The following is an 11,964-nucleotide window of genomic DNA, read 5'->3' on the forward strand; positions in this document are numbered from 1 at the left end:
TGGTATTTAAAAAAAATGTTTTCGTTTGCTCTTAGCGACCCGATTGCAAGGTCCCGCAATTCAATCTTGTTGCGGGAAAAATTGCGAAGTACTTAGTACCTGTGTGGCGGTATGTAGTATTACTTCAAAGACTGAGAATACTTCTCTTAAAACAAAGCCACTTGAAATTTAAAAAAAGAAAAAAAAGATTCCTCTGGAATAACGTTTTTGACCGCAGTGATGGTCATGTGGTGATTATAAAGTGAGGAGTGTCAAATTAATTACTTAAAAGCTACTAATGAACCTTTAAAACATTCGCCTTTGCTGAGACTTTCCAAATAAATGTTTGTTGCTCGACGTCGAAGTATGCCACAGCTATTGTTTGAGTTCAGAAAGCTTAATTCGACTACGCGCTACTTTCGGGGAAATTCAAGCTGCGAGAAGACAGATACAACGAAACTAGACTCAGAGAAACGACAGAAATCCCAGCCGGATTGACGACAGCCCAAGCAGCCGGCGCGGATGGCAAGCCATCATGAGCCATTCTAACAAAGTCGAGTCATCAAGCATTGAGGAAATTGTTTATATAGAAAATCGGAGCCCTGCATCGTCCCAATAACGTTTTTGGCAAAAAAAAATATTTTTGACACTTTGCTGATATTTATTGATTGCATCATCCGCGAGCCACGTTTATCAATTGTTGAAGCTCGCGATGAAAAATATATTGATTACCGAGAAACTAAAAGTGGGTGATTTCAGACAAGATCGACCAAAGGGTGGCTGGTCGACATTTCTAAATCAACTTTGGTTTTTATATGCTATAGTCTAGCGTCGGGTATAAATGAATCCAAGCTTAGTTTTGACCAGAAAAATTATTTGGGGACAGGAAAAATCGTAAGGCATCAAGAGGTGGACCGTTGCATTAACGCGCACTGATGGAGGGGGCACGTTTGGGTGTGAGTAACTAAAACGATAATATTAGGAGAATTACAATACTTTTTAAACGGAAACTATGAGTATAGCTTGCTTGTAATATAAAATAATATTATTTATTTCCATTTTATTTGTTTTTCTAAAAATTGACAAACATGCATGCTCGAACGACAAATGGCAAAATTTGGAGGCCTGTATCTCATGATACAATTTAATCATTATTATATAATTTGCAGATAGTATCCTACTTATACATGTCTATTATTCAAAAATAAATAAGGTATCTGAGTTATACGATAGTCGGCATATATTTAGGCAAACATGAAAAAACAATTCAAACAACGAAAAATTCCGATGTGAATAAAAAAAAACACCTTCGATTTTTTTATATTTGGGTACCCTGTTATACTCTATTGCGGCATTCATTTCTATTAAAACATGTTGCATTATTTGATTGAGAAAGAAGACACAACTTCCCAAAGTAGGGTCCTTTTTCAACGCCTACACTTAGCAGTGCCCTATACGAGAAGTGACTCTGAGTTCCAGTTTCATGAAACAAACACACATCTTTTATATAATTTCATTCAGATGTGGTCAATGATAACTATAGCAATCATTCGCACAGTAAAATTGAGGAGAAACTACTGTGTACAAAGAGCTATCATATTACGAACTAGTGATCCGATAAAAGATTCTGCAGCCATCGACCACTGGGAACTTTGTTTACTATCTTTTCGTACGACACTATATGCTCCTCTCTCTTCCCCTCTATCTCCATATCTCTCTTATATATATATATATATATCCCTGACTAACATCTAGAATAAAAATGAAAGCCGTTTACAACTCCCTGTAACGCCGAATCAGAGCGCAGCTCTTGAGGAGGAGGAGGGAAGGGTACTGAGGTTCCCGTGTTTTCGGGGGGGGGGGGGGGGGGGTCACGTGACCTTGGTGGGTTCACATGACCCCCTCCCAAAGGTCACGGGGGGGTCACGTGACCCCCAGAGAAATCTTTCCGCTAGATTTAGCGGGGAAATGTTTTCCGCTAGATATAGCGGGGAAAATTTTCCGCTAGATTTAGCGGGGAAAATTTTCCGCTAGGTTTAACGGGGAAATTTTTCCGCTAGATTTAGCGGGGGAATTTTTCCGCTAGATTGCGCGATTTATGAGTTGAGGAGGAAAGCTAAACAGGAAAAAGTTGGAAAAGCGTTTCATGACCCCTTTAAAAGAAGAGGGCCTCCCTCTTTTACTAATGTAAAGGGGTTCCGGGGGAAGTTTCCTCCTTTCTGGCGCTTGGCGTCAGAAAGGAGGAAACTTCCCCTGAATCCCTCCTTTCCGGCTGCTCGTGGGCCTTGCTAACTCAAATTTCGCGAGCGTCGCGGGGGCATGTGGCGCTGCAGGTTACTGCTGGACTCAATCGCAGAAAAGTTCACGTGCCTGGGGGCGTGCCACCAGTCACTGATTTCAATTCCTCGCATCTGCGGTTTCTTTTGTAACAGGTAGTGGAGGCTTCGGAAAGCTCAAGCAGACCAAGCTGAAGATCTTGCCCTTCAAGGTCTGCAAAGCGGCCTCGAGACGAGATGTCCTAATGTTCGAGGACAATGCCGTCTGCGCGGGCGACGAAACCGAGCAGGAGGGTGTTTGCCACGTAAGTATTCTTCCTCGCGTATAGTAAATGTTACAATATTTAATTCCTTGCGCGGTAATATTAAATAAAGGGGGATTCTTTTGGAAATATGTATAAAGGGAATTACGAATCATCATTCGCATTTTGTGGCCACTGTAGGAGAAAACTCTATTAATGAAAATTTGAATAAACTAGAAACCAAAATATCAAAATAGATCGAATGTTTCGCAGGATTTCTTCGATTACTGGGAGATCGTTATTCTTCGAACACACTTGAAGTTTTAGTTAAATATACTATAGACCAGTTTCATAAGAAGCGTACTTTAAAAATTAAATAAAATGCAGAAGATTCATTATGGTGATAAGGACTGGAAGGCCCAGAATGTGGGATAACCTTTTAGGTCTTATACTTACCGGCTTTCGCCTGCGGGTTCTCTGGTGCAGGCTCTTCCTGTTGCTTCGGCCATTTGTTACGCTTTTTATAAGCTTTGCTCTTCCACGATCAGACTTGTACCGTACGCATTACAAGTAATCAAATTACTTGTAATCGATTACTTTTTGGAGTAATTTTGTAATCAGTTGATTACTTTTATTAGGCAGTAATCACAAGAGTAATCTGATTACTTTTTGAAGTAATAAAATTACTTGTAACCGTTACAATTTGTACACGGGACCCCCCCCCCCCTCCCCCCCTGCACACGCCTTTTTTTTATGAAATGACAAAAATAAAATTAGCTTTTTTTTTTCGAATGGAAAAAAGAAAGATTTTTGCGGAGCTGTAGGAAACGAGGGCAATCTCTTCCTATGTACAGTTTCTGTGGAATGTCCGTTTTTTTTTTCTTTTTTTCGAGCTGAAATTGGGAGTGGGAAGCCCCAGGAAAGCCACAGTGCGTGACAAAGGCCATTCCGGGCGAAGTTTGAGGGAGCAGAATGTAGCTTTGTGAGTACTTCGTTCAAACTAGCCCCCTCACGCACACACACACAGAAATAAAAAAATTAAAAAATCCTGCTTAGGGTACCTACTCGCAGCCCATAGGAGAACCAGAACCGAAGAATGCCCAAAGCGGATGCAAAATATAACAAAGGCAGTTGAAATATTTCCCCATTTCCCCTACATGGTCTTTGTGACAAGCAATGTTTCGAGTTGAGAAGTGGTCGGGGCGATCTCTTCCGCTAATGGATACTATACACATGATCCGTTTCAAATCCTGGAGCTGCTGCTCTTTTGTATAACATGCGAGCTCTTCCACGTGTGAATAATAAAATGAGCGACGCAAACTTTGAGCGACAATCCTTCCTCTAGCTTAAAAGGGCCCTGCAGTGACCTTTTTACTAATTTTTAATTTGCACCGAACCTGAGCTCACTGAACTTAGTGAAACTTTTCTTTTCTCGAAATTCCCTTTCTTTTAAATGTTATAGGCAAATTAAAATTAAAACAAACAAGCAAAAAATAACCTCCCTCATGACGTCCTTGATTGCTTGAGAGTGGCTGTGAACTAGAAGAGAAGTAGTGAGCTCATCGAGCGCTCACGGCGGCCGCACTCCGTGTCGACGGCGCGAGAGGGCGCCATTAAAGCGTGTTCTGGATAGGCTGTATGCAGCGGGCAGCCAGAGCGGCTCTCATTGCATTTGCTGCGCGATTAAATACTAATTCGGAATGACAGTTCACTGGTCACAAACGACAGCAAGCACGGGGTAAAGATCCGTTCAGAATGGGAGCTACTTTGCGCTGCCATACCGCGAAACGGCCAAACCACAAGACAAAGCTTCTCGCTGAAGGCCTTCGTAAAGCTCGGAGCCGGTCGGATTATCCTGTTCATACGACAGCAGCGCCGCCGCGTACATCCGGGACCTTTCCGTGTCGGCGCCTGATCCCACTACTCCTTTCTAGTATGCACCGCCTTTTCCACCGCTTGGTGGCGGGTATGTCGACGGGTCATTTCTTGTTTCCGTACTTTATGAACTGCATTCGTTTCTTTTTTGACCTGAAATACTGAACAAAACCTACTCTTATAAAAAATTGAAATGGTTCGCGCCACTTATATTTTGTATTTCGACTAAAAAGAAGCATTTAGCGGCTCTGACCAGTAGTAAGCCCAGGACCAAAAACGTCACATTTTGCGCGCTTTCGGTACCGCGGGTCGCCCTCGTCGGTGGAGGTGGTTTCCGCGTCGTCCGGTTAAAATATGGCGCACTGATACCTAGTTAGTCTCTCCGCGCCCGCTGGCTTGCCCGAACCCCAAGGGACGTGGAAACCGCAAAAAAGGCAGACGCTTAAATATGATTGCAGGGCCCCTTTAACAAGATCTAGAACCCCCTCCGCCCCCCCCCCCCCCCCACACACACACACACTGGCGAACGCCCAAATCATTAAACGTCTTCAAACGAATTCTATGGTTGTATCCGCATTGTGAAGGTGCAACGACCACGAAGAGGGAGCCAGTTTTAGAGCGCAGCTCTTAGGGGCCCGTTTCCAGCCTGAGCGGCGTCGGCGTCGGCGTAACCGGGGGGGGGGGGGTCACGTGACCCCCCCCCCGAGGTCGCGTGACCCCCCCTCCGAGGTCACGTGACCCCCCCTCCGAGGGCACGTGACCCCCCCCCCCCCGAGGTCACGTGACCCCCCGCCGAGGGCACGTGAGCCCCCCCCCAGGTCACGTGAGCCCCCCCAGGTCAAGTGACCCCCCCTTGAGGTCACGTTACCCCCCTCCCGAGGTCACGTGACCCCCCGAGGTCACGTGACCCCCCCAGGTCACGTGGCCCCCCCTCCCCCGAGATCACGTGACCCCCCGGGGTCACGTGACTACCCGCAGGTGGCGTGACCCCCCTCAGTACCCTTCCCTACTCCTCCTCAAGAGCTGCGCTCCAATTCGGCGTTACAGGGATTTGTAAACGGCTTTCATTTTTTTTTCTTCTTCAGTACTTGTGCAGATGTGAAATATAGGTTGGAAGTAGTTCATTGTTATGAGCGCTAAAGATGTGTCTTCACACAATAAAGTAATCGGAAAAGTAACGATTACTTCTTTAAGTAATGTCCAATTACTTTTTCCATCGAGTAATCAAGTAATCTAATCGAATACTTTTTAGCCAAGAGTAATAGTAATTGTAATCGATTACTTTTTTTTAGTAACGTGTGCAAGACTGTCCACGATAAGCCAAGAAGAAAGAGGTGTCTGAACCGCACCGCCTCGCTACGAAGCATGTGTGTCCAAGATTCGCTCTTATTTCTGACAAACGCTGTGAGATGGCGCAGCATGACATGCTCACACGCTTTCAAAGCCGCGAGGCGCGCGACCTTACAGTTTTCTTTCGAAAGGTTCTCTGTTCGCGTCGACAGCGGATTTTCGTTACACAATACGGCTTCTTCTGTCTATTGTGTACCTAAAATGTAAATAATTGTTATGTTGAAAAAAGAAAACAACATGGCTCGCTAGCTTAGTTGGTAAAGCACCTGGGTGGTGAGATCAAGCCTTGGCGAGGGAATGAAGTATTTTTATATGGGCGTAACGATTTCGATGTCGGTTTTACGGTACAGCCAAACGTCACACACAAGACGTTGCATACCTCAATAAAGACTGGCTGTTAAAACACACTCTGAGTAAAAAAGATCCGAAACTTGTGAGTTTCAAAACATTCTTGGAATAAACAAAATGTGTAATATGGCTCTACTGTATTTGGAGTATTCCGTCATGATATCGAGTGTTTTAGAAAACCAAATGCTAATCATAATTATAAATATATAGAAAAAAATTGCAGGGATCACAGTTTTAGCGTTATTTATCCTCTCTTATGACTATTATAAATCCGTGAGTGTGTGTTAGAAAAAAAAAGGAAAATTAACCTGAGGCTTCTTTTCACACTTCCGTTTGCCTGTGACCGACTGCGTTTTAACCGCTTCTGACAGCAGCTTACCGCCAAGATAACGCACTGGCGTCGTGGGGAAACCCTGGTCTATTTCCGATCCGCGTATATTTGCTAATGTCCACTCATTATCCTTTAAACTTCGGCTTGCAATAATTCCGACGATGTTGTAAGCGAACATTCTTCTACATACTGCGGAGATTTTATATCACGAATGCCCTAAAAGCTTCAGTCTAGTTCAGGAAAGATAATACAAACCGGAAATGGGCCAAGTGTACTTGATAGGTGGCGTCAGTGTGTTATCTCGTCATTAGAGGGCCTACATCACAGAATTTCCAACTGCTCGATCGACGTCACGTGATCTATGGGCCGCGTTTGCAATACGAGCTACAAGGAGGCGCCGGAAGCGTTGATCGTCGAAAAACGTCTCCTTTCAGCCTGCTTTCCTCCTCGCCACAAGAAAAGGAAGCGCACGCGCACTTCCGACCAATCTCCGCAGGAGACGTCCGCCATTGAATTGCAAACGCTCTTCACAGCAAAAGCTGTTGCAATGCAATGATTCGAACCATAAGCGCCAACTACGGGGGGGCAGTGGGGCTCGTGCCCCCCCCCCCCCCCCGGACGGCTTCACGGGGGGGCAGAGCCCCCCCCGGCCCCGGCCCGGGATTTTTTTTAAAGAGCTTGGCTTGGGTCTGCGCCCATCGACAGTGGACTGTTGGCCGTCCTGACTGGCAGCTATTTCACAGGGGCCTGTTTATTCCCGCTTCTTATTTCCTTTCAGGCTTTTAAATGGTGGATCTCGGGACAGTGACAGGTCAGACATTCAGTGGAAAATTCCCCTCAGACGGAGTTAGATGCGCGGAATATGTTGTCTGAATGAACAGCTGAAGTGCCCGCTTCAGCTATGACAGGCTAAAAAAAGTCTTGAAAGCGTCGCGACATCTCTGTCGGTTTTTAGACAACAAAAATGCTTCTGAGAATAGGAAGCATCCCCGACACAGTGAGTCAGTGACTGATTCTGCAGACCTGCTCGCCAAGAAAAAAATTTTAATTTCTTGCGCGTCTACAAATGAATGCCCTTTCGGCCAAGAAAATATTGTACACATTTTTGATTGGTCAGTGAAGGGCTTTACTACCAGTCTTGTCACCGAACAGAGACTCGAATACTCGTCCAGAAAACAACTTTTGGCGGAAAAATTTGTAACCCCAGCTTCGCACAAGGTATAGTGGTATCAAATGGTCTTTGCTACCGTCTGAGAATTATTTTTGGCCCTCTTAAAATTGAAGTCAGTCGTATAATTAAAGCTTCTTGTGCCACCATTACCCCACTCTCCCCTGCTGCATGTGTTAACAAAATAAACAAAACATGACAATAAAATACACACCAGAAGCCAAATAACAGCATCGCAAAACACAACAAAAACAAAGGGACACTGCTTTGAAACAAAAGCCTGTGGGGAAGAGAGCGATTGGGCCTTCGGAGTCTCTACGAAGGCCAACTTTGGGGAAAGAATAATCATCATGCCCGATACGTGTTCCTTTTGTCATTTTTAAAACGTTTTTTTTTTTAATTGTAAGCGTTTTGTAACCGTTGCATTGAGAATTGCTCAACGTGTGCCTCGTGTGTCTGTTCATTATAAATGTACCACACGAAAATAAAAATATTAAAATATTTTGGTTACAGCAGATTCATTTTCTCCTGTTCACCATTTTCAAAATTAACACTTTTGGTGCGCCTGCGTATCCACTCGGGGAGTTTGGTACTATATGGGCATCTCAAAATACACTTTACACACAAAATGGCCCGCAAAATTTAGATCCTTGGTGCAACAAGTAGGAATATTCCTGAAATACGTGTTTTACTGGTCACATTTATGCAACAAAATTTTAGACCCGAACTACCCCTGCAGAAAAAAAAAATATTCGCTTTTTTGTACTGGTAGTTTAGTCTTGCAATATGTTTGCATAAATGTGGCCAGTAAAACACGTATTCAGAGAAATTTCTACTGGATGCGTCAAACCGCTGAAGTTTCCGGGTCATTCTTTTGCGGAGCGTCTTATTTGGGGACACCAGGTAGTTAGCTGTCACAATGTCCGTGTCCGTTTGTTTATGTCCTTGTCCCTTTTTCTCCAGTCTCGGGTTTACCAAAATGCTCGGTAAAGGCTCCGACTGCTGCAGGTGACCCTTATGGGGAGAACCCACGGAACAAATAAAACAAAAACCTTCTCCTCCTCTCCCCCCCCCCCCCCCGCAGCCTCCCCTCCCCCCCCTTTTTTTTTTTGAGCCACATTCCGAGTCTGCCCCCCCCGGGAAAATGGAAACTCTACGCCGCTGATTCGAACTCAAACGGACATGTGCGAACCAGCCTTTGGTTTAGAGCTGTGCTTCCTGAAGTGCGCATGCTTGTCATTGTTGGATTGAGGGAAGAGGTATTTGGGGGGAAAATGACAGGACGATCCATTGGTGGATTTTTAGGGAATGCGTTAGCATGAACCTTGGCAAGACCACGCACGTCCCCTTTTGGGAAACGCTGACGCTGACCCCTTCACTTTTCTTTTTTGACTTTCCCTTTGATTTTTTGCTGCCTCTTTTTGACCTCGTTACGGGGTTAGTGTTAGCGTTTCCCAAAGGGGGACCTGTGTGGCGTTTCCAAGGGTCATGCTAACGCATTCCCTAAAAATCCATCAATGGATCTTCCTGTAATTTCTTTCGCCCCCCTTTTTTTTGTACTTCGCCTGTCAGAGTACGTCGACACTCTTGGATACGGTCATCCATATCACTTGTGGAAAGAACCACATCCATACCACTCGTGCGAGGAACTGCATCCATTCCATACCACTTGTGGACAAACTGCATCTATCGTTTTCACTACACACACATCACAGCCCACACATCGCTACAGGAACCCAGAGCGAAGAACAACCGGCAACGGCAGAGCGGCAACTGAGCACGCCCGCTTTCCACTTGGCCGCGGCGCTACACTTCCTTGATAACAAAGGCGCAGTGCTGTATGAGATGGCGTCATCAAAGAAGGCAAACACTGGGCACAGATTGGACACGAGGACTGCGTCAACGTTCGTCTCAGACTTGACTCGAAGCAAAGCGCTGACGCAGCACTCGTTTCCAATCTGTGTTCAGCGTTAGCCTTCTTTAAAGACGCCATCTCATTCAGCACTACGTCTTTGTTATATAGGGAGTGTTGCGCGGCGCCTCCTCCTTTTTCGCTCCGCGCCAGCTGTGCGCGTGACTTTGACGAAAACGAAAGGGCTCGTGCTGACGAAAACCCGGCTGTGTCTCAGTTTGTCAGCGCCGAGGGGAAAAGAAGAGGTGTGACGCATACTAACGTCATCGCTTCGGACCAATGAGAGCGTCGCACGAGTCACCTTCTCCCTCTCTCCCCGGCGCTGACAAACGAAAGACACCGCCGGGTTTTCGTGAAAACGAGCGTTTTAGTGCTATCGCATGCAAAAGAGGATAGAAAAAAAGTAAGGCAGATGGCCATAAGGTATTGATTGGCTGCCAATAACAGGGTATAATGATCACGAGGCCTTCTTTCAACATGTGTACGAGCGATGTATTATATTACTGTCACATCTCCTTAATTACTTGTAACTTTGTTTAAGAAACACATTTTCGTAATGTTCACGCTTTACTCTTCCCGGCGTGCTATTTATTGCATCTAAATTTAAAAATATATACGGCCACGTATTGAGAAAATGGCAAATAAAAATTATGCAAAAAAAGAAAAGTTTCCGGCGCACTCCAGTAGGATGAAGTGACCGAGCAGGTAGTCTATAAAACATAATTTTGCCACGCGCATCGCCGTGCGACCGCGTGCGTGACCAAATGGTTACCCCCGCTTGACTGTCACGCGGAAGGTTTGGGTTCCATTCCAGCGAGCGGAATGTTCTTTTATTTATTCTTTCAGTTTGGTGTTCTCGTGAGTTAAAGAGCACTCTCGTCTGATCGAGTTCCGAATGTTCTTCGCGCCGAATGTTCTAGGCCGAATGTTCCAGAAACCCACGTGGCTACAGCAGGTGCTCCGCGAGGCGAACCGGAGTCAGTCTCGCTCCAGCGCTCGATCCTGCTGTTTCGTCGACACCGACGCCTGCGACGCTAACGCTCTTCTATTTTATTTTGGGCACAAGTTTAATTTCTTCAGTTACTCTTCGCCTCCTCATTTGTCATTCGTAACAATATTTTGCGGATACTCTTTTTTTTTTTTTTTGTCGTCTTGCTGGCGTGAGTTTTTCCAGCGTTCACTTCACACCGTGAAACCTAAGACCCGTCGAGAACAAGCATTGCTGCTACATCTGGCGTCACGTTCTCAGTGTTGATAGTGGAGCCCCTCAACCTCTCAGACCTTACGTGCAATTAGGATTCCTTGTTTTCGGAGTTTATTTTTGATCAATTTCGGGGGTATTTTTTAAAGTTTTTCGGATTTTTCTGAAAACGAGGCCCTACTTATAATTTATGTTACTAGATACGATATGTATATTAATTTGTTGAACCAGTAGACCCTTTTCAAAAGTTCATCAAGCAACATTGGCGGTCGCCATTGCTTGGACACAAAGCGCGTGATTGGATCCGAGTCCTCGCCGAACGCTGGCACAGCCCTCGTGTCCAATACACGCTCAGAGTAGGTGATCAAGCAATGGCGGACAGGAGTTGGTGCGGACTTCTGAAAAGGGTCTGGTTTGAGAAATGTATCAGGGGCTATACATTTCTTTTTTTAAATCAATTTTATTGTTTTTAAAAGTGACCGACCTGGGGATTGCAGCTTCGAATCTACCGGCTGCTTGACGCGACCGCCGACGTTTACTACTTGATGGTCGTTTGCAGGGCGACAGCGGTGGTCCTCTGGTGTGCAAAGACGACCGTGGGCGTTGGGTACTGCACGGCGTGACCAGCATGAGCACCTCTTCGTCCGAACTGACCTCTATCTGCGGAAGTAGTGCCTACTGGAACCGGGTCCAGGAGAAGCGATCCTGGATCGACGACACCTTGAACGACCTCTAAGCCAAAATGACGGGAACGTTATTCTGGCTGACTATGCTTTAGTTCGATGCATTCGTGCCTTACAAATCAATAAAATTTCCGAACTTGGTATCTAAGTTGCCCGGTGGAGCGCAAAAAGAGCATAGCGTTATACGAGAACACATTTACCGTTACCGCCGTGACGGAACAGCGGGCTGGGAAATGTACCACAAGCGAAACAACGGAGTGTTTTTAGTAGATTACGTAGGAGAGTTTAGTAGGAGTATCATTGTCGGAGGTATCGGAACGGTCTACTAATACTTTGTGGACCTTACGTAGGCCATCCTTGCCCCTTCGTATGCTTTCCGAAACGAAGACGCCACTGCTGCGCATGTGTGCCGCTCTAGCATTGTCAGCGGAGTTCTGGATCTCGTGAATCGGGTTGTTCAGTTCTTTGTGCCTGCAACGATTTTCCAAAAATCCCCAATTTATCTAGGCCGTACCAGGCTGACGGAAGGAAAGATAATAGGGAGTTTTCGTAGACCGTTTTCGCCATGATACGATATCCGCTACGATACCCGGAACTCT

At 45.6% G+C, this 11,964-nt stretch overlaps 1 protein-coding gene across 1 annotated transcript in view; it reads left to right on the plus strand.

The window, feature by feature from the left end:
* The window catches only part of LOC8023370 (chymotrypsin B), a 29,090-nt gene extending 17,582 nt beyond the window's left edge, over positions 1 to 11,508 (plus strand). The window contains exons 8-9 of the mRNA XM_040207758.3: positions 2,412 to 2,560; positions 11,242 to 11,508. Coding sequence (XP_040063692.1) covers positions 2,412 to 2,560; positions 11,242 to 11,418 — 326 coding nt within the window. The 3' untranslated portion in view covers positions 11,419 to 11,508. The remainder of the gene's footprint in view (positions 1 to 2,411; positions 2,561 to 11,241) is intronic.
* Positions 11,509 to 11,964: the final 456 nt, after the last annotated feature.

This window comes from Ixodes scapularis, unplaced genomic scaffold (assembly GCF_016920785.2).
Source record: "Ixodes scapularis isolate PalLabHiFi unplaced genomic scaffold, ASM1692078v2 PGA_scaffold1__304_contigs__length_218370807, whole genome shotgun sequence".
Lineage (NCBI taxonomy): Eukaryota > Metazoa > Arthropoda > Arachnida > Ixodida > Ixodidae > Ixodes > Ixodes scapularis.